Raw genomic sequence first — 20899 nt, 5'->3', positions numbered from 1 at the left:
TAAATGCAGTTTTGTTTCCCCTGCACTGTTGCTGGTACCCTGACTCACGCACAGCCTTCACGTCCTTGCGCTACCGGCTGATCTAACGCGCTTCCCCCACCCGCGCAGCCAAGCATGCATGCTGCTAGGTGCCCTGAGGGTGCTGATGTGGAAATTCTCCCTTGCCACCTGTCTTCTGGTGGCAGGCGAGGCAGGGCTAGCTGCTGCAGCCTGCCCAACAGGTAAGTGACTCAGCAGCCAGTGCCACCCACCTGCCCTGGGGAGGAATTTTGGGACCCAAGACAACAGCGGATCATGGAATGATGGGGTGGAGGACTAACCTCCAGAAGCCGTGCCAGGACATGCCTCCTACCCACCAGCCAACCCTACATGCCACTTTCCTGGGCCTTGCAGGCCCCGAGTCCTCCGTGCTTGGTAGGAAGGCAGGTCTGTGAGGGCTGCCAACCTCTGGAGAAGGTAAGGCTTGTTAGTGGAACCACCATCCACCCTCCCAGACACCTCCTCTCCTCCTGTAACATTGCAGCTCTGCACAGCCACAGTGGCCCAGGCTCCCCTAAGTTCCCTGACTTAACTGAGACCTGCCCTATTTACAATGGGAAACATACGTAGAGCTGCTGCCTACAGCATGCTCCTTCAGCCATTTCCACCAGCATTCCACAACAGCTCTAGGAACCCAAGATTTGAAATCTGAGAAATTTGAATGTAAATCCAGCCTCTATGCAAGCAAACGTCATTTGGGTGCACACAGAGAGAGCAACCTTGGAATGCTACTCCCCTCTCCCCCCAAGAACAGGTATTTCCGCTTCTCATTTACAAACTGCTGACAAAGCTGATAGTAAAAAATCACCTTGGTCTCTGGCTCAAAACTTGCTTAAAAAAAAAAAAAACAACACAGTAGCAGGTGATAGATAGATACACTTAAGGACTCTCCCCTACAAAACATGGTGGAGATGTGTCAGGATCCCCCCAGGAGCATGTGCCTTTCCTTTGCAGAGAGAATTCTCCTTTAAGGGCGTTCGGACTCCAAAGCCAAGCAGAACTCGCCGTGTGACAGGCCTCCAACCACCACAGGCTCTGCTTTATTGGCTGGTTCCCCTCTGCCCGCCCGTGACTAGTAACCAGACAACCGTTAGGACAAAGTAAGGACCCTTCCTCCTCTCATGGAAGCAAACAAGTAGTGGGAAGCTCCCTTTAATTTCATCAGCATATGAAGCAGAACGAGGTATCAATTTATCTTTTGGCCTACAAAGTACCAATTTATTGAACTGTTAAGAATTAGTTAAATTCTGCCCTAAGAGCTAGCTTAAAAGCTAAAGCTTACTGTTCTGTACAGACATGAGGAACATAGCTCATAAAATTTCAAAACACTTTGTTCATAATTAGGCTTTATTTGATTTTAATATAAAATACCATTTAAAAGATAATGAAATTTAGGGAAAAAAAAAAAACCACACAGATTAACATTACATCTTCTCATAAGTTAATTCATGGCCACATATAGTACATGTCTTTTTATATGTATCTTCGTCAATGTTTTCTTCTGGTCCATACTCATGTTCATGGATCCTCGCTTCTTTCTTCCACAAACTACTCCTCACGGCACGGCGGAGTTCTGATGAGAAATACAAGAAAATTTTAAGATTTTAATAAATAATAGTTAATAAAACTCAAGCTAACAACCTTTCTGAGGACTACAGATAGCAATCTGCTTCTGTAAATTCTGGGTGAGAATCTGCTGCTGCAAGAACAAGCTTTGACTTGCCTTGCAATCTTCACCTTGTTTGCATATTTTAAAAGGATAAGAACAACGCTGACATGAGATCTCACAGGAGAAGATTTTTCAATCTGGATTAAGTATGCGTTGCCTGCTGCTTTTTTTTTTTACACGAAGCCATTCAAAAGTATCCAAAGGGGTAGGTGGAATGCAGAGCAAAAGTTTTTATACAACACCTCATTGTTTTACATGGCCAAGGAAGAGTACTTTTCATTCAGGTCACAGTAAGCCTCCCAAATGACTTGGCACTCTCTAAGCTTTAAGCCCAACACTGTGAGTTGCCTCTGCAGCAGCCGCAGTGAAGTCAGCGGGTTTGCAAGAGAGAGCAGGCTGGCAGCTGAACCCAAGATACTATCCGGATCTTGCAAGTGGGTGGCAAGCAGACCGAACAGCAAAATGTAGCCACGTTACTAGCCAAGCCATTCAGACTGCAAACTTTGTCACGTTAAGGCCTGTACTTGCATGAAAGTCTGGCATCTCGGCTAGAGTCTGCTGCCAGTCCTCTGCGCTGAACACCAACGGTCAAGACAGGTTATTTGCAGTCTCACGTTCTGCCTCCAGACAATACCAGAAGAGCCAGCTTGAACTTTCTGCCTCTGTGAATGCTGACCCAAACTGAAGCACGGATGCTACGGGCAGCACAGACATCACGGTAAGCCACAGCTCTTGCAAAGAAACAAACATGCAATTGTTTTTTTCATTACTGGCATGTCTGTGCTGAAAGTATTTAAAAAGTTCTATCCATATGATACTCTCCTAAATACTACTTTTTTTTTTCAGGAGAAAACAAGGATAATGAGCAGTAAAAAGAGCAGCTGGGAATACTGTGAACAGTGGGAAAAGGTATTTTCCATCTTCATTTACAGCTGCTCCACCTGAAGGCATACATATGACAGCATTATAACCCCCTGCCACAAAAATCCACGTTATGTCCATGTCAGGAAAAGCAATGGGAATCCTCTATGGCACATTCTGGGTCATACCAAAAAAATTTTATACACACAGTAATGAACCATCATGATTGATTTCTGTCACTTGCATCACGTCCATATCACAACAGGGTAATTCAGACTGGAAAGGACCTCAGAGCTCTGGTCTAACCCTCTGCCCAAAATAGTCAGCTATGTGGTCAGACCAGACTGCTGCAGGCTTACCCATGCAGCTCTTGAAAACCTCCATTTTACCACACTGAAGATTTGCTAAATACCTTAGATGCAGAGACAAATTCAAATAGAACTGTGCTTTACTTCGAGTACCCCAGTATCTAATCTTTACCTTTAACTTTCTTATCAAATTTCTTCTGTTTCATCTTCTCTCTGCTGTCACGGCGGAGTTCTTTTGCTTCTTGCAATGATTCTTCACTACCCCAGACTTCAAGAGAACGCTTGATTACCTACAGGATGAACATAATTGTGGGTTTTTTCCCCTGAAATGATAAAAGTAAACTGTTCTAACTCACATTTTTTTTTCCCTACACATACACAAACCAATCCAATCTTGCCTCTGCCTCCCATCTGTCTCTTTGCTCCTGACCTGCAAAGATGGCATTCCTCCCACAGCAAGAAGCAAAACTGATGTTCAGAATCAGCTACATGTAACTTACTCAGGGAAGTCAAACCTGGCTCAGATTTTGTGCATATTCCACTAAAGCAGCAGCATTCCTATAAAAGCAGCAAACAAGAACCGCTAAGAGCCCTGGAAAATCTACTTGCCCTTCTGCCCTCTGAGGGCACAGCTGCAAACAGGAGGCCACAGCTACAAAGGGCCACAGAGCAGCAGCTGCCCCAAGCATTTCAGAGTAGCACTGAAAGGCCACGCACTTCCATGACCTCCAACTGGGGAAACCACTGAGGCTGTGGTCCACAAACATCTTCAAAACACTCATGCTCCCTAACAAACACAGACATTTTCATGAATTTGGACCACAGCTCTGTAACTAATTACACAAACCACACATAATATACTTGGCTTTGACAAAATCATTCAGAAATCAAAACCAAAGTGATATCACTTTGGCTACCAAAGTTGTACGAAGGTAAAAAGAGGTCTGCAATATGCTAACAGTTTCTGTACCTGTAGCTTTAAATAAAGTTTCATGTCACCCCATCGTGGATTATGAGGGTTTTTCTTCACAATGAATCTGAGCACTGGTTCCCTCTTGTCTAAGTCACAGTCTTTAAGCAGATATTCTTCTTTTGCTTCTGTCCTTGTTATTAGCTTATGTTTATCTTCAGCATCTCTGGAAGATGTAAAATAATGATGAGAAAGCTACACTCGAAAACCACATTATTAACATCTAAGTCTCCATCACTTCTAACATTCCTGAAATACAGGCAGCCCTCATACTCTCAGTTTTTATGTATGCAAATAACTTCAGATTCCAACAACCTAGCTAAACTCCAGGACAGGTTTACTCAAATTAAGTTTTAAAATTCTCCCATTTGAGAGAACATAGGCTGAGAAGCCTGTTTTTCTAGAAGAGCTTTTATTTTCTTACCAAAGAGAGTAACTGAAACTCAAAAGGAGTATGCATAATTTTAGGTATCCACCTAACCCAGATGCAATTCAAAAGGACAAAAGTACAAGCCTGACACATGGTCAAGAGAGAAAGAACCTGTAATGTGAGACAGGTCAGATCACCTGAGAATATACACTCTCCATATGCTTCTAGATCCCAGAAACAGATTAGCAACATAGACAGAACACTCGCTTCTAAAGGCAAGACAGGAGGGAGAGGACCTGTAAAAGCCCTTGAAAGATTTTAACTTTTACCAGACAGATAACGAAAAACTGTGTAACCACAGCAGCGTTTATGAGTTAATGAAAAAAAATTCCATTTACGCAATCCTGACTGAAGTACAACTTGAATTGCTTGAGTCGGAACAACGTGCCAAACAGTTAAGTGCTAGCACTGGTCATCAAGGAAGCACTGCTGTAAATGCAGCTTTACCAGAATTCAAAGTTCACAGTAAAAGCTAATGCACCAAGGAACCTCGTTCCACTGCAAGAGCTTAGTCTGAAAGAAAACCACTCCTAAAGCTCTGAGCCCTCTCAACATCCCTTTTCCACCCATCTTAACTTCAAGAGAAAGCACTTTTGTCTGTAATGACTGTTAACTGCCTACACCACGTGCACACTCCTGACCGCTCCCCGTAGTAGGTGGGGAAGCTCCCAGAACAAACTCCTTGCCGCAATCTTCCCCACCCTCTCCCCATTCATTCACACTCAGGGGTGGTTGGCTGCCTCAGAGCTGGCTTCATTGCCCTCGTTATCTTGATGGCTCTTCGAGCATTTTCTGTGTAAGAGATAAGAGAGCGCAGAGACTGCCTTCTGCGCAAGGTCAAACTCCTGCTTACCCTGCGGGCCAACCAGTAACCTCTCGTGGGGGTTCTGCCCTTTGGCTGCCGCACTCCCAGCCCACTCGTGCTGACCAAAGTACTAACTTTACTCAGGTCAAGTCACTAGGACAGCAAGTACCCTCCTAATCCCTGCTCTGCTTCAGAAAGCAGACAACCTGTGTTCCACCAGTTTTTCAAACAGCTCTGGTCTGCAACCAGGCATCAATTTCCCTGCTGACACGTGCACTAAGGGCTCTCAAGACAAAATGTTTCTAGAATGTAAACGTAAAAACCTACTGATGTCCCCTACCCTAGAACAGGCTCCCGAGACAATGCTGTTCTTCAGTTCCATAACAGAAAATACAGAGATTATCAGGCAACTTCCACTTACTTTTTCAGTAAGTATTAAGTTACTGAAAAATGTCTTTGCTGTCAGCCTTTTTAATTTATCAGAATGACTGTAATTAACTAAATTATAGCCAGCAATTTTTACATAAAATAAGGCTTCCCTCTCCTGATTATTTGTAATACCTGCAATTATCACATGTTGCCCAATCAAAGTGCTGCATAAGGTAGGAATCCATGAATTCTTTGCCACAGTCTCCACAGATGAGATAGTCAAATTCTAGCACAGGCGCTAATGGAAAGAAATTTTTTTTTTTTAAGGAACTACCATGTTAAAAACAAGCATCTCGAATTGGTATAACAGGCAATTTTACTAAAATTTACATTATAGTTCTTATAGTACTTGTACAGACTAGTATTTCAGTCCTCTATTCAAGTTTTCCAGAAAGATACAGTACAAATTCAAACCCGTTAACACGCAATCCCATCTCTGCTGGTGTATTTCGGTTCTTGCTGGAAGGTTCACCGTATTAAGTATTGGATTTCAACATTCAAATGCAAACATTTGTTTCAACTTAACCACCATTAAAAAAAAAAAAAAGAAAAAAAAATATTTCTCTGCATTTCCCCACAAAGTGCTTCATATCCCCTCCTACAAGTTCCTCCGTTCCAGCCCTACAAACTAAATCCTGCTTTACAGAGGATGTGCAGGCAGGAACGGGAGGAAGCAGAGAAGGGGATGCAGTCTGAAGAGGGCGGCTAGAGCAGGAAGCAGTACCGGAGCTGCACTGGCATCATAGTTATCTCAGCTCTGCTCCAGTTTTTTTCCTAGCTCAGCCACACCTGCCTCTCCCTAAAAAAGCTCAACGGAGACCTGGGGCGGTTGGCAAGGCTGTTGTCCATTCTGACTGGGAGAAATGGAGGTGGATGGCCAGAGAGCTGCTAGGAGTGGAATGGGGATGGAGCTCCACTACAATCCTCTCCCCAAGCCCTCTCAGCACTGCTCCAAGCCCAGACTCATCCCAGTGCCAGCCGTTCACTTCTGGCCTCATCCTCGCCGGGCAGATCACCTTCAGCGTCATCGCCATCTGCTTTATGTTCCATGGGACACCGAGAAACACCAGTTCAGGTAACCGCAGCCATAAGGCTCATTCCCTTACCAGTAACATTGTAATTCTAGCAGAAAATTAACATTTTAATACAATTTCTCGAGGTGAAAGTGAGATAATGCTGTAGAATATTAACAATACCTGAAACAGAAGATTAATGCTTGACATGCAGCACCATACATTTTTAATTGCGTTTGCATTTATAGCAGATTCGATCTAGCCAAGACGACATTTTATGCCAATTCAGTCCTACTAGCGGCAGCCGGATGCTCAGTACTTCACATAGTCATGCTCTTACATCACATTTCATCATTTAAGGCAGTACTCCCGAACATAACGACATTTTATTAAGACAATGACATTATGGATTACACAGCAAAAATACCCTCGGTGCAAAGGCATCCCCGATCTACTTATTTTATTGTTAAAACATCAGCCCCTCAAAAAAAGTCAGGCTGTTTATACTCTTAACAAAATCTGATGGTGATTTCTAACAAAGAGATACACTGCACCAACAGCCCTGCAGCTGATTCAGGGCAGAACAAAGCAAGACAAAAGAATCCCAGAGAAGAAAGTGAATCTATTTTGGGATCCCTACTTCTCCATTTGCTTTTTGGAGAGAGAATATCACAAGACAATATGTCGAAATCCTCCCCCAAATGATCAGCAACTTGGCGTCACTGCGTTTTATAACGATAAAAGCTGGCACTGCAGCAGTGCTCTGATCTCGGCATAACGATATCAAGCTCAAAATTCCCAGAACCGACGAAATCGCGCGGATTTACACTCATTTTGGTCTTAAAATTCAAATTCCCGAAAGAAATTGTGAAAATAGCGCTTACCGGGGAAAGAAAAAAACCTGCTACGCCCAAGGGCACTGACTGTGACCCACTTCCGCGGCTTAAAATTCTTCATTTTTAATTACCGCGTGTTCGCTAGCCGCTTTAATGCTGAAAGAATCGGACGCGCCAGAAATAGAGCACATCCAGAAACACGCGGTAGGAGGAAGAAGGCAGGCAACGGGGGAAAAAAAGAGGGGGGAGGGGGCGGAGGGGAGGAGGGGGAGGGGGAAAGGAAGAAAGGGGGAAAAAAAAGCCCGGGAAAAAAAAAAAAGGCGCCCAGCCCGCCCCGCTCGCCCAGCCCGAGTTCGGCTCGCCACCGCCCCCGCGCCTTCCTGCCCTCCCTCGCCAGCTCCACGCACACGGCACCGCCTCCTCCCGCCGCCCCTTTCCTGCGCGGTTCCCTCGAGGGGAGCTTTTTTTTTTTCCCCTAGGTTTTTCTTTTTCCTTTTTTTTTTTTTTTTTTTTTTCAATTTTTACCGGGGGGATGCACGATTTTCTCGGCGGCACCGGGCTCTTCTTCCTCCTCCTCCTCCTCTAGGAAGAAGCCCCCTCCCGTGTCCACGACCTTGGGGGGAGCCCGCACCCGCACGCCGCCTGCAGAAGACAAACGAGACGCCGCGTTAGCGCCGCGGCAGCAGCCGCCGCCGGCAGGGGGCGCCCCCGCGCCCGCTCCCCCGCGGCGCGAGGCGGGGGGCCCCGCCGCGCGCGCGCGAGAGAGAGAGGCCCCCCCCCTCCCCCACGTGGGGGGGAGGGGGGGGCCCTCGCTCGCGGCGGTTTCTCTCCCCCCCCCCCCCGCTTCCCCCCACCCCAACTCGCTCCCGCTCCCCCTCCCCGCTGCCCCCGCCGCCTCACGCCGAACGGCGGCGCGGCGCCCTTCCCTTCCCTCCCCCCCCACCCCCCCAACCCCGAAAAGAAAAAGGGCGCGGGGAGCCGCCCGGCGAGGCCGGGCCCGTCCGCCGCCGCCGCCATCCGACCTGCGGCAGGGTAGGGCCGAGCCGCCAGCCGTGCCTGCCGCAGTGCCAGCGCCCGCTGCCGGTTCCGCTCGATCTTCGCCAGCGCCGCCGCCGAGAGAGGCGGCCGGTCGCCCGTCGCGGTCAAAGCCACCGTCTCCGTCTCCTTCTTCTTCTCATCTTCTTCTTCTCCCTCCTCGTCCTCTGCTGGGGCCGGAGACGGGGCCGGGGCCGCACCCGCCATGGCGGCGGCGGCGGAGCCGCGGAGCCCCGCGAATCCCCCCCGCTCCGGCAGCGGCGACTCGCCCTTCCCCTCGCCGAGCCGCCGCCGCACTGCGCCTGCGCAGAGAGAGAGGCGGGGGAGGGGGCGAAAGGGGCGAGGCCCCCGGCGCAGGCGCGTAGCCGCCGACTCGCCTCCCCGCCCCGCCGCCGTGCGGGGGATGCCGGGAAACAGAGGGGGGAGGGGGCGCGCAGGGCCTGGCGGGGCGGGGGCTGCAGCCTGCGTGGCGGGCTGCCACGGCGGGTGGGGGGCGCCCACCGGCCCGGGGGGAGCGTGGCTAGAGGGGTGGGGGGCGGGTGGGCGCCGCGGGGCTCGGCGAGTTCAGTCCGGCGGGGCGGGGTGGGGGAGGGGAGCCGATGACCCTGCGATTTCCGCGCCGGGCCGCGTGTGCCGTTTCGAGCGCTTTCTGCACCAACCGACGTGAGCAACCCTGTGGAAAAAAAAAAAAAAAAAAAAAAAAAAAAATTCCACCTCCACCACCACCACCACCCCCCCCTGCGGCAGGAATTCCTGAACAGCGTCACCCAGCACATACCCCTTTTGTCCGGGAAAGGCGGCCCGGGCCGCGCTTCCCTGCCCCACCGCCAGCATGCGGCGGCCTGGGGTGATGTTACAACATGGACGCCGGGCGGGGAGCCCCGCTGTCCCTCAGGGGAGCCCGGATCTCTCCTTCTCCCGAAAAAAATGGACCATGCTGCTGCTCTGGGGGCGGTCGGCTCGCCTGTACCCCAGCTGGGGTGGGGGGAGGGGGCAGCCTGGCATACCCCGTCTCGGCGGGCCAGCTCGAACGGTTTCCGCCACGTTTTTCTTCCCTGTAAGCAGTACCCCGCCGGTACCGTGTCTGTCCTTCACGGCCCCGCGTGAACCAGACCCTGCCCGGCGTGGGGAGCCAGAGCCGTCTTACCAAAATCCCCAGTCACTGCCTTTAATGGTGGCGCGTGATCCGCACGCAAGAGCAAAGGCAGCATTAAATGGAGCCTGTAGCCCTTCCTTATTGATGAGAGACACGTAAATGGCTTTGTCATGCAAATGTGGCTCTAAGCCACTTTCATATAAAGCCAGCTTAATGCCGAATAGCCAGTCATCCTGGCCTCTCCCTTCGCAGCCCCTGCCCTGTCCTTGAAGCCAGGGAAAGGAAGACGTCGGGACAGATGTTTGCTCCCTGCCTCCATACCGAATCGGTGTGACCTTACAGTACCGAAATAAGTCTTCCTCCCCGAAACGTCTCACTCTCTCGTGAAACTAAATTAATTTCCTGCCAACCCTTCCCTGCTGCCCTCAGAATCCAGCCCTACTGCCTCTCCGTTCCAGCCCTAACTACCCACAGTAATTACCTGCAGAGACTGTATTTCTGGCTCTGTCGAAAATCACTTTATTTCTTTTTAGCGTGTCGCCCGTGCTTGGTATTAACTTTCAACAACAGCCAGCAGAGTGTGCTGTAAACGCTGTGAAAAGAATATCCTGCTTCTGGGAATTATTTTTTTTTTTTAATATATATATTTTTAAAAGCAGATGAAGACATTTTAAGTGGTTCCAATATTTGCATGAGCGGTAAGTAGTCCCTCCCATGAATTGAAATGCTTCTCCGGTCACAGATCTCGGCACCTCTTCCTTAAAAATTAATAACTGAGTCATACTAAACTGCCCGCTTCCAGCAGGATTGCTTTTCAGCGTTTGTACAAAGTTGGAAAAGTGCCACAACGAACATGTCGGAATAACTTTCATAGTCAAAGAGAAGGGTCTGTAACACAGATATTTATTAGATGAAAATAACAAATTGTAATCCTGGCCTACAGGAAGCAGCTTGTGGAACGGTACCGTACGAGCACACGTTTCTCCGACCTCCTTACTCCCTCCATTGGACCGACTGACGGTGGACTTACAAAGAGATGAATAAATATATTACAAGTGAGTAAAATAAAAGTAGTTTGAAGCAAAGTGTTTACTAGATGACTTGGAAATTGAATTGTTTGCTTGAAAAGGAAACACACTTGTGTTTAGATTCCTTATTTTGTTCTGATGTTGCTCTTTTCTGCCTTGTCCTGTAGGAGTTGAAATTTAGGGAAGAGTGAACTTTTGATTTGTGCTTGGAGACTGACAAATAGTTCTATATCATTCACAAACCAAAACTGCATTAAAGTGAAGTGAAGTTTGAGCCCCTGTGTAAGGGTTTTAAGAGCAGAAGGGCAATGTTATTATGCAACCAAACTGATATTAGGATTAAAGGAAATCGGAAGATATAAACAAAAGCAAATTCAGAGGCAAGGCAGTCAAACAAAATTGGCTGTGGGCCGCAACTGTGCATGCAGTGCAGCTAGTGCTTTGTTAAGTGAAACTGATGTGGAAACATATACTAGAGGTTTTTTTTCTTTTTCTCAGGATCAGTCTGACTGGGCCATCACAGCAGAGTATTCTCCCCAGCTATGCTTCCGACTGGAATGAATCAAATACAGTGCTCCTCATTTTCACAGTCATGCAAAGGTAATAAAACGAATAGTTATGCATTAACACGGGGTTACAAACTATCTCATATGCACTCCTCTGGTCGTGCGATAATACTCATGTTTAATATTAAACAGACATGACTTAACAAGTGGGCATGGATTAATAAACATAATGGTATCTGTACTTTAGATGGTTCTTCAGGTGCTGTACCACAAGTTATACTTGATATTGCTTGGCTGCTGGTAGCTATGTATTAAAAAGGAGCTATCATTAATTGACAAGTGTAGACATGCATTATTTCATAGCCACAACGAACAGCATCAGTGAGTAGTTGAGTGCAGGGAAGCAGCTTAAGCAGGGCTTGACAACTCGTCACTCCCTTGGAGAAAAGGATGAGAGTGTTTGCTGACTACACAAAACTTTTTTAAGTTAGCAGGAGTGAGGGTCATATGTAAAGAATTGTGGGTGACTAGGCAGGAAAAAAGTAGATTAAATACAGGGTAGATAAATGTGAGATTATATATGTGCGGAAACCTATTCCTGGCTTTACATAAATGATAGCAATATCTGAATTGGTTGCTGCTGCTCAGGAGTGACAGTATGTAAGCATAAACACCAGCTTGGTGTTTGGAAAAGCAAGGCACATTTTAAGGAAAGGGACGAAGGACAAAACAGGGAACGTATTTATGGCATTCCGCAAATCTGTGATGAGCTCACACCATGAGCACTGTGCCCAGTTGTGTTTCCTGCTTCTCAGAAAGGAAATACTGCAACTGGAAAAGGATAACAAGGATTCTCAGCTGTCTGGCTTCGTGTCCCTTGAAAGGAACAATTGAGTAGGCTTGGAGTTTTCTCTGAAAATAGATTACTTAGAGACGATATGCCTGAGGCCTATCACATCCTAAGTAACTTGGAGAGGGTGGATGGTAATTGACATTTTGAGTACAAACCATCAGATTTGCGGTAGTGGAAGGTTGGCTCTAAACAAATGAGGAGATGGTTCTTCGTGCAGTGACAGGTGGATGTGTGCAGTGCCTTTCTGAATGATACACTGGGTACAGGGTGTTTCTCTGGGGTGCAGGGGAGACTGGCCAAGTATTTGGAAGAGGGCTGTGTTAAGATACAGTGAACCCATCAGGCTCAGAAATTGCCAGAGCTGAAAGCATTTGGAGGCTGTAGGAGCATTGCAGAAGACATATTGTACATTTGCTTTTGTTTTCCTCTTCCCTTGATGTTTGCCTGAGGCCTGTGGTGGAAACAGGATGTTGGATTGAATGGGTTCTTCATCCGGGGCAGTACACCTCTTCCTCTGTATTCATGGAGAATCATGCTGTAACTGATACTTAAATGGTCTGGAGCCACATAATTGCAAGTAAGCCTTTATGGTGGGGTCTTTCAAACCAGAGTCAATGTTCATCTATACCAGGAATTACTTACAGAGGAGCTGCTGTGCTGTATATTTCCATTTTGCCTCATGGTATACTTATTTCTCCGTGTCCATAAAGTCTTAATAGCAATCTGCATACAGTTGCATTGCAGTTGCATAGCTACAACCAAACCATCTTTTTGTCCTCCCTCAGTAAAAATATTTGTTCCGTGAGAAACAGATCTAATGAAGTATTGCTTTTTTATGGGCTTGTCTTTTGGAGGGACTAGATGTGCAGGAAAATCTCTTTACCGCTCTCCCTCTTCCTCTCCGTCTCCCTCTGTTTGACGGTTCAGGTGGTAGCATCAATTTTAGCCACATTTGAATTCTGTAGCCAGCAACTGACTGGCCAGTGCACACAGGCTGCTGCCTCTTAGGATGACTAAGGCATTGGATTTTTTCCAATGATTTCAAATGCTTTTATGGGAGAGAACAGGTCAATTGCATCCTTAGGGATGTAAGGCAAAAAATAACATGCCCTTTGCGATTATATTTCCATCAAGTTCTTAGTGCGATACGCCCATTTCTGATGTTACCTTAAATAAATAAATGGCAAAGTATTGCTGGCTTCTTGGTGAAAAAGAAGCATGTGAAAAACGAATTAAAACGAAGGGAACTTGTTAAAACCAGAGAGTGCACCTGCTTGGATTTGTATGTTCTCTTTCTGAATTCACCTATACCATAGCTCATGGATCAGAGGTACGCAGTGAATCATCCTGTTGGACAGAATGGGACACGCAGAGTAAATTAAGTTTGTCATCTCTCTGTGAGATTTTCTCATTTGCTCACTACCTGTAGGAGGGGATTTTCGTAGTAATGTGACCTGTCTTCATGCTCCATTTATCATCTCCCAATTGATGTATATAATCTTGGTTGAACAGGTAGATAATGGAGGAAACACATAAAGTGTTGAATGCTTGAGCAACAGATCTGAAAAGAACAGGTAGGCAAGAATTGAAGTGCAAATGTTTGAAGACAAAAATTGGCATTCTTCCCTGACAGGAGATCTTAATGCAAGTTTGTTATTATTTTCTCATTATAGGAGATGACAGAATGTGAAATTGCAATGTAAATCTCTTTTATTTGGTAGCATTGTACATGACTTTTCTGTTTTATTACTTTTACTGAATAGGTTTGCTTTTAATATCGATAGAAAACACTGGTTTCACATCTGTGAACAGGAGAATGTTGAGGCATGATGAAAAAATGCTGCTTTTTACTGTTTCAGAGATCACCACGAAGCTGACTGCACACTTTTGCTCTTGATTGACAATCCAGAAAGAGAAATCCTCTTTCACTATTTTACCAGGAAAATCATCTTTCTCTTCCATGCACATAAAGAATGGGAAACTGTGGCAAAACAAACATGTTCTTAACTGCAGCATAGCAGCCTTAGACAATTTGATATTTTCAATACAAAGGAAATACTGTAGGAAAGTAGGAAAGTACGTATTTTTTCCTGAAACTAAGTTACTGAGAGGTTTTTCTTGCCCCACCAATGGCTGGTAGAGGAGATGCTATGGCAATGGATTCGAAGGCCTATCTCAACTGTCATGAAGTCGAACTCTTCACGTTTCAGGGTCTTTTTCCAAGTGTACAAGGCTTATCATCTGTAGGGATATTTGCATATCACATTAAAGGGATGTGTGTCTTGGCAGATTTTTTTTCCCCCTCTCAGTATTCCTATCAGTATTCCAGTTATTTAATCCATGCAAGAACCTTTCCTATAGCAACTTAGAAACATTAAGAAACTTTGCCTAATGCTTTCATCACTTCTTTCTTTCTATTAACAGGATCGCGGGCATTTCTGAGACAGAAAATCAGTACATCATCTATTATACTAATCTACGAGACATGAGATTGAGCTGTATTGATGGTGAAAGGCTGAGCATTCTGGAGAAAGGTGTAAAATACTGGTCTTCCTGAAGTATTTAAGGACATTGAGAATGTAAGTATTTAAAAAGAAATTCTTCAAATTTCTGATTTATATAATTCAATGTATTATACTCTTTTTTTTTTTTAAGCTGTAACATAAAGAGGTTTTATTTACAATTGCTTCCCAGTCAGCCTGACTTGTTCCTGTATGCTGAGCAGCTGGAACAGAAAACCGTAAACCAGCTGACAAAGTCTGCTGTAGCAAGAAAATAATGCCCCAGTTAGCAGGATTTAAGGAAGATGTGTCTCTTCCGGTACTTGCAAATCTCTGTAAAACATTTTGGTCCCATTGTCCATACGTTTGATCAGATCTCTCTCTAGAATTTGGTTTCCTAATGTTACCCACACACATGTGATGAGAAGTTCATCTCACAGTGCTGGCCATGTGCACCTCCAGGCCCCTGTCCTGCTCTTCACAACAGATGCCATCAGGAACTGTTCAGTGCATTGAAGCACAGGAAGAGAAGAAGGATGGGAATTGATCTTAGTGACTGAACTATGCATTTTAGGTTCACATCAACCTATCTGTGAGAGAAATATGGAGAAAACATATGGCTTAAGCCTCCTAGGAATGCAGGACCAGTGGGAGGTGCTTCTGAGGGACTATGCCGTCCACAGTGTTTGAATAGTGAACATAATCTGAATGTATCCTCTCAGCATGACCAGATTTCTGGTCAGGGTCTTTACTTGCTACCTGGATTCCTTCAGTTAGCTGATTTTTGTATGTAAGGGGAAAAAAATGGCTTTGCCTGGCCAGAAAGAGTAGCAGTGACTATAGCAATTTAGCATTCAACATTAATGGATTTCTCTCTTGGAACAGGGGAAAATTAGTTCTGAAGGTTTTAATACCCCTGATTTATTTGGAACTGTTCATGAGTGAAGGAAAATTAAAAGACTTCCTGATGCCCTTAATTCCTTTCTTACAGGTTTGAGACATATGCTACATTCCTGTATTACTTCCCCTTCATCCAAGTGTTCCTGGTTCATCTGTTCAAAGCAGACTCTTGTATAGCAGCAGCAAGGTAGAGCCAGATCCTCCCATTTATTTTTGAGATTGGTTTGCTCTCTTTCAGAATTGTTTTTCTTTGTGGTACAGGTATGTTGAGCTTTGTCATTTGCTGGAACCCTTTTTCTGAAGAGCGTATTATGTCCAGTTATTGCCTAGAGCTTGGGAAGTAACTTGTGAAGAAAAATAAAAAAGAGGGGGAAAAAACATAGTTTGTTCTCCTCCTGAACAGATTTGGGATCTAGTTAGTGATCTAGTGACACGGCACTTTTGTTGCAGGAGACTGCACTTCCTTGGTTTTCGCTCAGCCAGAGTTTTAATTACAACAGAGGTCAGAGGCTCCCTGTTTTCAGCATCCTCTCTGAATTTGGAGGCAGTGAAATGGTTCACCATGGAGTGAAAGCATTCTCACCTCTGTCTAGCATCTGGCTGTTTCCTGCTTGGATACCTAACACATGCTGCTGCCAGCCACTGCAGCCGATGTCCCACTGGTGCAGTGCCATGCCAGGAGGGATGTGTTACTTTTTCATGAGTCTGGATGTGCTCTGTCTCTCTAAGGTGTGTCAGCATGGTTAGTGTTAAACTCAACCAGCTTGGATTTTGATCTGTCACATTTTTTCACTTCTTGTTTTTGCAGTTTTTGGGCTTTTTGTGTTGCTTTTTTTTTTTTTTAACCTGAGATTTGCAGGAAGTTCTGAACCTTGCACATTTTCCTAGGTTATGTTTGAGGTATTTTTATGAGTTTCAGCTCTTTTATTTTTTCCCCTGGCTTTTCTGAGAAAGCAAAAAAAAAAAAAAAAGTTGGTGAAGTCCCAGCAACATCTCATGGATTTCTTAACTCTTACCTTGCTGTCTACCAAAGTCTGGAAGTGCCTGTACAAATCACCTCAAACATCCATGGACTTGGAGCATCTATCTGCACTAGCCACCCCATCTATTTTCTGAGAAATGTATTTTATCATGGTATATTCAAAAGCACTGGAATGCTTTATCCTAGTTTCTTTATTTTTCCGAGTCTGTCCCTTCTGTTGTCCATAGGAACGGTCTTCTGGAACATTTTAGTGCTGTGACGTACAACTTCAGTTTCTGCCCTAATACCCTGATGCTACTTTCCTTTTTTCTTTCATCATTTCTTGAATTCACTTGAAGCTGTGAAGCTTGCTTTCTTGCCACCACTTATCTTTCCCAAAGTGATTGCTGAGAATTGCACACTGCAGTAAACTTCTGTACAACATAAAATCATCTTAACTTCAGCAGAAACCTGGTCTCATAAGTTCTTCATACAGGACATCAATTCTCTTGAGTTGTATGATTACCTGGCAGATCCCAGAGGACCCACCTAGTAATTAGTATGCTTTCATCATAGCAGATAACAAGAACTTTGCTTACTAACTTTTTACAATGAGGATGTTGAAACACTGGAATAGATTGCCCAGAGAGGTGGTGGATGCCCCATCCCAAGGCCAGGCTGGACAGGGCTCTGAGCAACGAGATCTGTTTGGAGATGTCCCTGCTTCTTGCAGGGGAGTTGGACGAGATGGCCTTTAAATGTCCCTTCCAACCCAAACCATTCTGTGATTCTATGATTCTATGAACTTAATCATCCAATATAATGATTAAATGAAGACCAGTGTGATACTCATATGATGTAGCAAATTCTTGTGCTGTGGTACATTTCCAGTGTTTGGAAATCAAACGGAGACAAAGCATGCTTGCTGGCTACTTAGTATTCAAGCTATTCTTCCTTATCTTTTGCTTCTGGAAAGACTCAATCCACCTGTCCCTTACCTTTGACAGTTTCTGATGCTGTAACTTCTACTTAGTCTAGCTAAAGCTAACTTGACTGAAGCTGCCGTAAGTTACTCACACATTCCAACCTAGTACTTACGTTCTGATTCTGTTTTTATGTTCGGTGATTATCAAATACTAATTTCTATACTACCTTATAGTAAATTCTGTACTTAGGCATCTTTATAATTTATGGTTAAATGGGAAGTGTACATGTTCCATGATTGCTTCAGAGAACTGTAATGGATCTGTAAAGATCAGTAAATCAACACTTGCTTTTACAGTAGCCACATTGCTTTCTTTGCAACAGATAATCTTAATGCAGCTGTACGTTAATTCCATTCTCTGTTATAATTTCTACAAAGGCCTCCGGTATGGAGACCAGGCTTACTGCTCTGTCATTTTTTTTGTATCCTTCCTGAGGGTTTTCTTGACAATTTAGAAAATTGCAAATAAAAGAATTATTTCGCCCTAAGTTACGGAAAGTATTAAAATATTTTTATTAAATGCATAGCATTTTTTGGGGGGAATAAACAAGATACAACCTTGAAGTTGTGTTTCTTGGACTGATATAGCATGAATAGCATACAGTGTATTCACGTCCATATTTTAATAGATTTTCTGGGTCTCTGGATAAGGAAGCAGACACACTAACGGCTTTCTTTAACAGGTTTAATTAATATCCGTGGTAATGACCACTAGAGGGTGCTCTTATTACTGTTCCCTGAACGACGCTGGGCTTTACTCCTCGGAGCTGATGGGACAACTGATTTTAATACTGAAAAAAATTAAGTGAATTCGTAATACATGGAATCTTGCCAAGTTATTTGAAATCAGCCATAATGGTTTGTTATATAATCTGCACCCAAATACCCTTTCCTTTAATTTGATGCTAAGCTAGACAATATCTTCAGTTACATAGCTTCACTTTAACGCATTGTGGTTTTTTACATTAACATAGCTGTAAGAATAGGAAGGACTTTCGTTTACTTTAGCTACAAGTCTTATACCTACAAAGTACATATTACAATGTTTCATATTTGATATGAAAATCAATAGCTCTTTTCCAAAAATAAAAATAATTTCAGTGTTTTGTACCGCAAATACTGTGGTCAAGTTTTTGTACCAGATGACCTACTGCAAAAAGACTTCATTTTGCTTTCCATCTTATTAGTGATTTATTCAATCAAGCTAGACAAGTAACTTACTACTCCGTTTTCAAAGACACATAGTTTTCCACATCCAAGAATTTATCATGTTTGGTAAGCTTTATGCCTCTGTTTCCATGTGTGTAAAATGAGAGTGTATCCATCTGTGTTTTAAAATGCTACTTATATTCCTAACAGAGAGTGGATGCAACTTGGCTGCCAGTTAGTGAAGTGTGTGTGTTAAACATGATTCAGTACACAGGTAAGCCACTTGGATAACCGCGTTTAAAGTGCGATGATCAGACTGCTGTGTGTGCACACACATCACTAATCTTTTGTGCCAGTTTGTGCTGACACCATAACGACTTCCAAGCGGACCACCCACCCTGCAGTGCAGGAATGCTCTTTACACAATTGACAGACCTTTGGGTTGTTTCCTTTCCTTTTTTTTTTTTTTTTAAATCCTGTTCCTCTGAATCTGTCCGTTACAGAACAATAGATGCAAATAGTGGTAGCAACATTCAGTTCCCTGTGTGTTCGTGCTGCTGACAAAAGAGCAACAAGACTAGAGGAGGGAATTTTGTGTCTGTAGAAGCTGAAGCTGGTGAGATTTACTCCTGCTGTAAGTCACACTGTGCAGTTTTGAATGAAGGAGCCAGCTTCTGGCTGATTCTTTTTTCTCTTTCTCTGAAACTGAAAGGAGGCAGTCCTGAGAGGCACAGCAACTGAGGCGAAAGCTGCTGCACTGCTGAATTAACCCAAACCACAGCTATGTCACTCTGGAGTCAGAAGTCCAGAGGCTTGTCTGCACACTAGGACTGCCACCCAGCATGGCAGCGCAGTGAAGGCTCTGTCCCATCCTTACAAGGGGACCTCCAGCAGAACCAGTGTGCCTCCGCTGGGAACGGCCGTGTCTGTGCTAGGGCTAGCAGCGCCGAGTCGCTCTGCCATGTTAGAGATGCCCCTGCTGACCGGACACTGCTCCAAAATGTCCATTCACTGAAACTGATACTTCTTGTTCATTTCAGCTCTAGTTTGTCAAAGCATATTTCCTAGACTTCCTTACTAATGATTAAAAACATAGGTTTTTAAGGCAAACACCTAAGAAAAGTGCATCCTTTCTGTCCACTCCCCAGGGCAAACAGTGGTGTACTCCTCTGTATTTAATGTGACTTTCAGTCAGCATAAAGTCGTGTCTAAGTCATGGGCACATGTTACAGTGTCCACAAGCCCTCACAGTGAGATCTTTTCAGTGAGGTCTCTATTGGGAGCGTCTAGCATCATTGGTGAAGACAGCTGCTAGCAAGATGGTACAAGATCACATAAAGGATTAGGAGCACAGTTCTAATAAAAACCTCTGGATACCTATCAAAAACAAGGAACCAATTAATTAAACAGAGCCTGCTCCGGGTGTCCTCTTGCTGGCTCACAGGATCCTAAAGCACTTGGAATCGAATCCTTACATTAAACTTGTTTTCTATAGGAAGTGGCTCCCTGGTGGATTGTCGTGCATCATTTGTCTCTTTTCATACACCAGCTCTGTTGATTAGCAGTATGGCGTTCAGCTGGGGAGGAGAAGAGCAGAACCACTCAGGATGGGCTAAGTAAGTGTAGCCATTCTTAAATTTTGGAGACCACAAAAGTCTGGAGAGTCACTATAGAACCAGGATTCCTAAGCAAGTCCCCTTTTTCCCATGCAGAAATTTTGTCCAGGACAAAAAACAGAATCTGGGCTGTTTTTCCAGTATTTGTGAGTGTCTTGTAGTCTATTCGAAGAGTAGCGCTGTGTAATGTAGCAGTAAATATCTCCAAATGCACAGTGAATATCCAGGCATTCTGAATGGCAACCACAACATGTGTGCAGACCTATTTTTTCTGTGTACAACCAGTGAATCCAAAACTACCTGAAAGCTTCAAAACCTTAGTCCATGATTCTGGTGGTCAGCCTGCTTGTGCTCAACCAGTCCTGGGTGTTCTGAACACACTCAAAATAATCCTCTGTGTGTGCCCAGTAAATTCAACGTGGAGCTGCTGTGCAACACATGTGCGTTGGGATGTCATCTGGAGCCTGATACAAAAATATTAGTGATTATTATCTTATTACCCCAACCACGAGTCTGATTCGAGATTAAAAACCCTATGTCAAATTTCTGCTTGAGGCATTTTGGCTCCAGCCACTATGTATAAAGAATTTTTCACAAGATAACACTTGACCACCGTTTTAAGACTGCAGTCTACGCATTGCTGGGTCAGTTTCTATTGCTTCTGGCCCCTCCAGCTGCAGAGAAAGAGCAAGTGATTTTAATTCCTTGGTTGCAAAAGGGACAAAGCAAATGCACATTACAGTTTGCCTGCTTGAGTAGTTAGATCTGGCCCATCTCAGTGCCTTGAGTGATAAAGAATTGTGAACCTGCTTAGTAAATAGCTGAGATGTGCCAGAAACTGGAGAAATAAGTGAGATTTAAAAGAGGGACATGCTTTGAACTGTTTTCGTGTTTATGCACATGGATAGC

The 20899-nt window shown here is 44.7% G+C and overlaps 1 protein-coding gene and 1 long non-coding RNA gene across 2 annotated transcripts; one reads left to right on the top strand and one right to left on the bottom strand.

The window, feature by feature from the left end:
• Positions 1-1368: 1368 nt before the first annotated feature.
• On the bottom strand, positions 1369-9229 carry XPA (XPA, DNA damage recognition and repair factor). The gene is made up of 7 exons (XM_086771378.1): positions 9174-9229; positions 8383-8915; positions 7886-8002; positions 5644-5749; positions 3848-4013; positions 3050-3167; positions 1369-1612 (listed from the first exon to the last, which is right to left on the bottom strand). The coding sequence occupies exons 1-7, from the start codon at positions 9227-9229 to the stop codon at positions 1464-1466; spliced, it is 1245 nt and encodes a 414-aa protein (XP_086627504.1). The 3' UTR covers positions 1369-1463.
• Positions 9230-10249: 1020 nt separating this feature from the next.
• Positions 10250-17757, top strand: LOC147596403 (uncharacterized). Its single transcript, XR_015261453.1, has 4 exons — positions 10250-10546; positions 11018-11119; positions 14303-14457; positions 15371-17757. It is a non-coding gene; the product is annotated as an uncharacterized LOC147596403 (long non-coding RNA).
• Positions 17758-20899: the final 3142 nt, after the last annotated feature.

Source organism: Chlamydotis macqueenii, chromosome Z, assembly GCF_036417535.1.
Source record: "Chlamydotis macqueenii isolate bChlMac1 chromosome Z, bChlMac1.mat, whole genome shotgun sequence".
In the NCBI taxonomy this organism is placed as follows: domain Eukaryota; kingdom Metazoa; phylum Chordata; class Aves; order Otidiformes; family Otididae; genus Chlamydotis; species Chlamydotis macqueenii.
The sequence above is the reverse complement of the archived record's forward strand: the minus strand, read 5'-3'. Positions and strand labels throughout refer to the sequence as shown.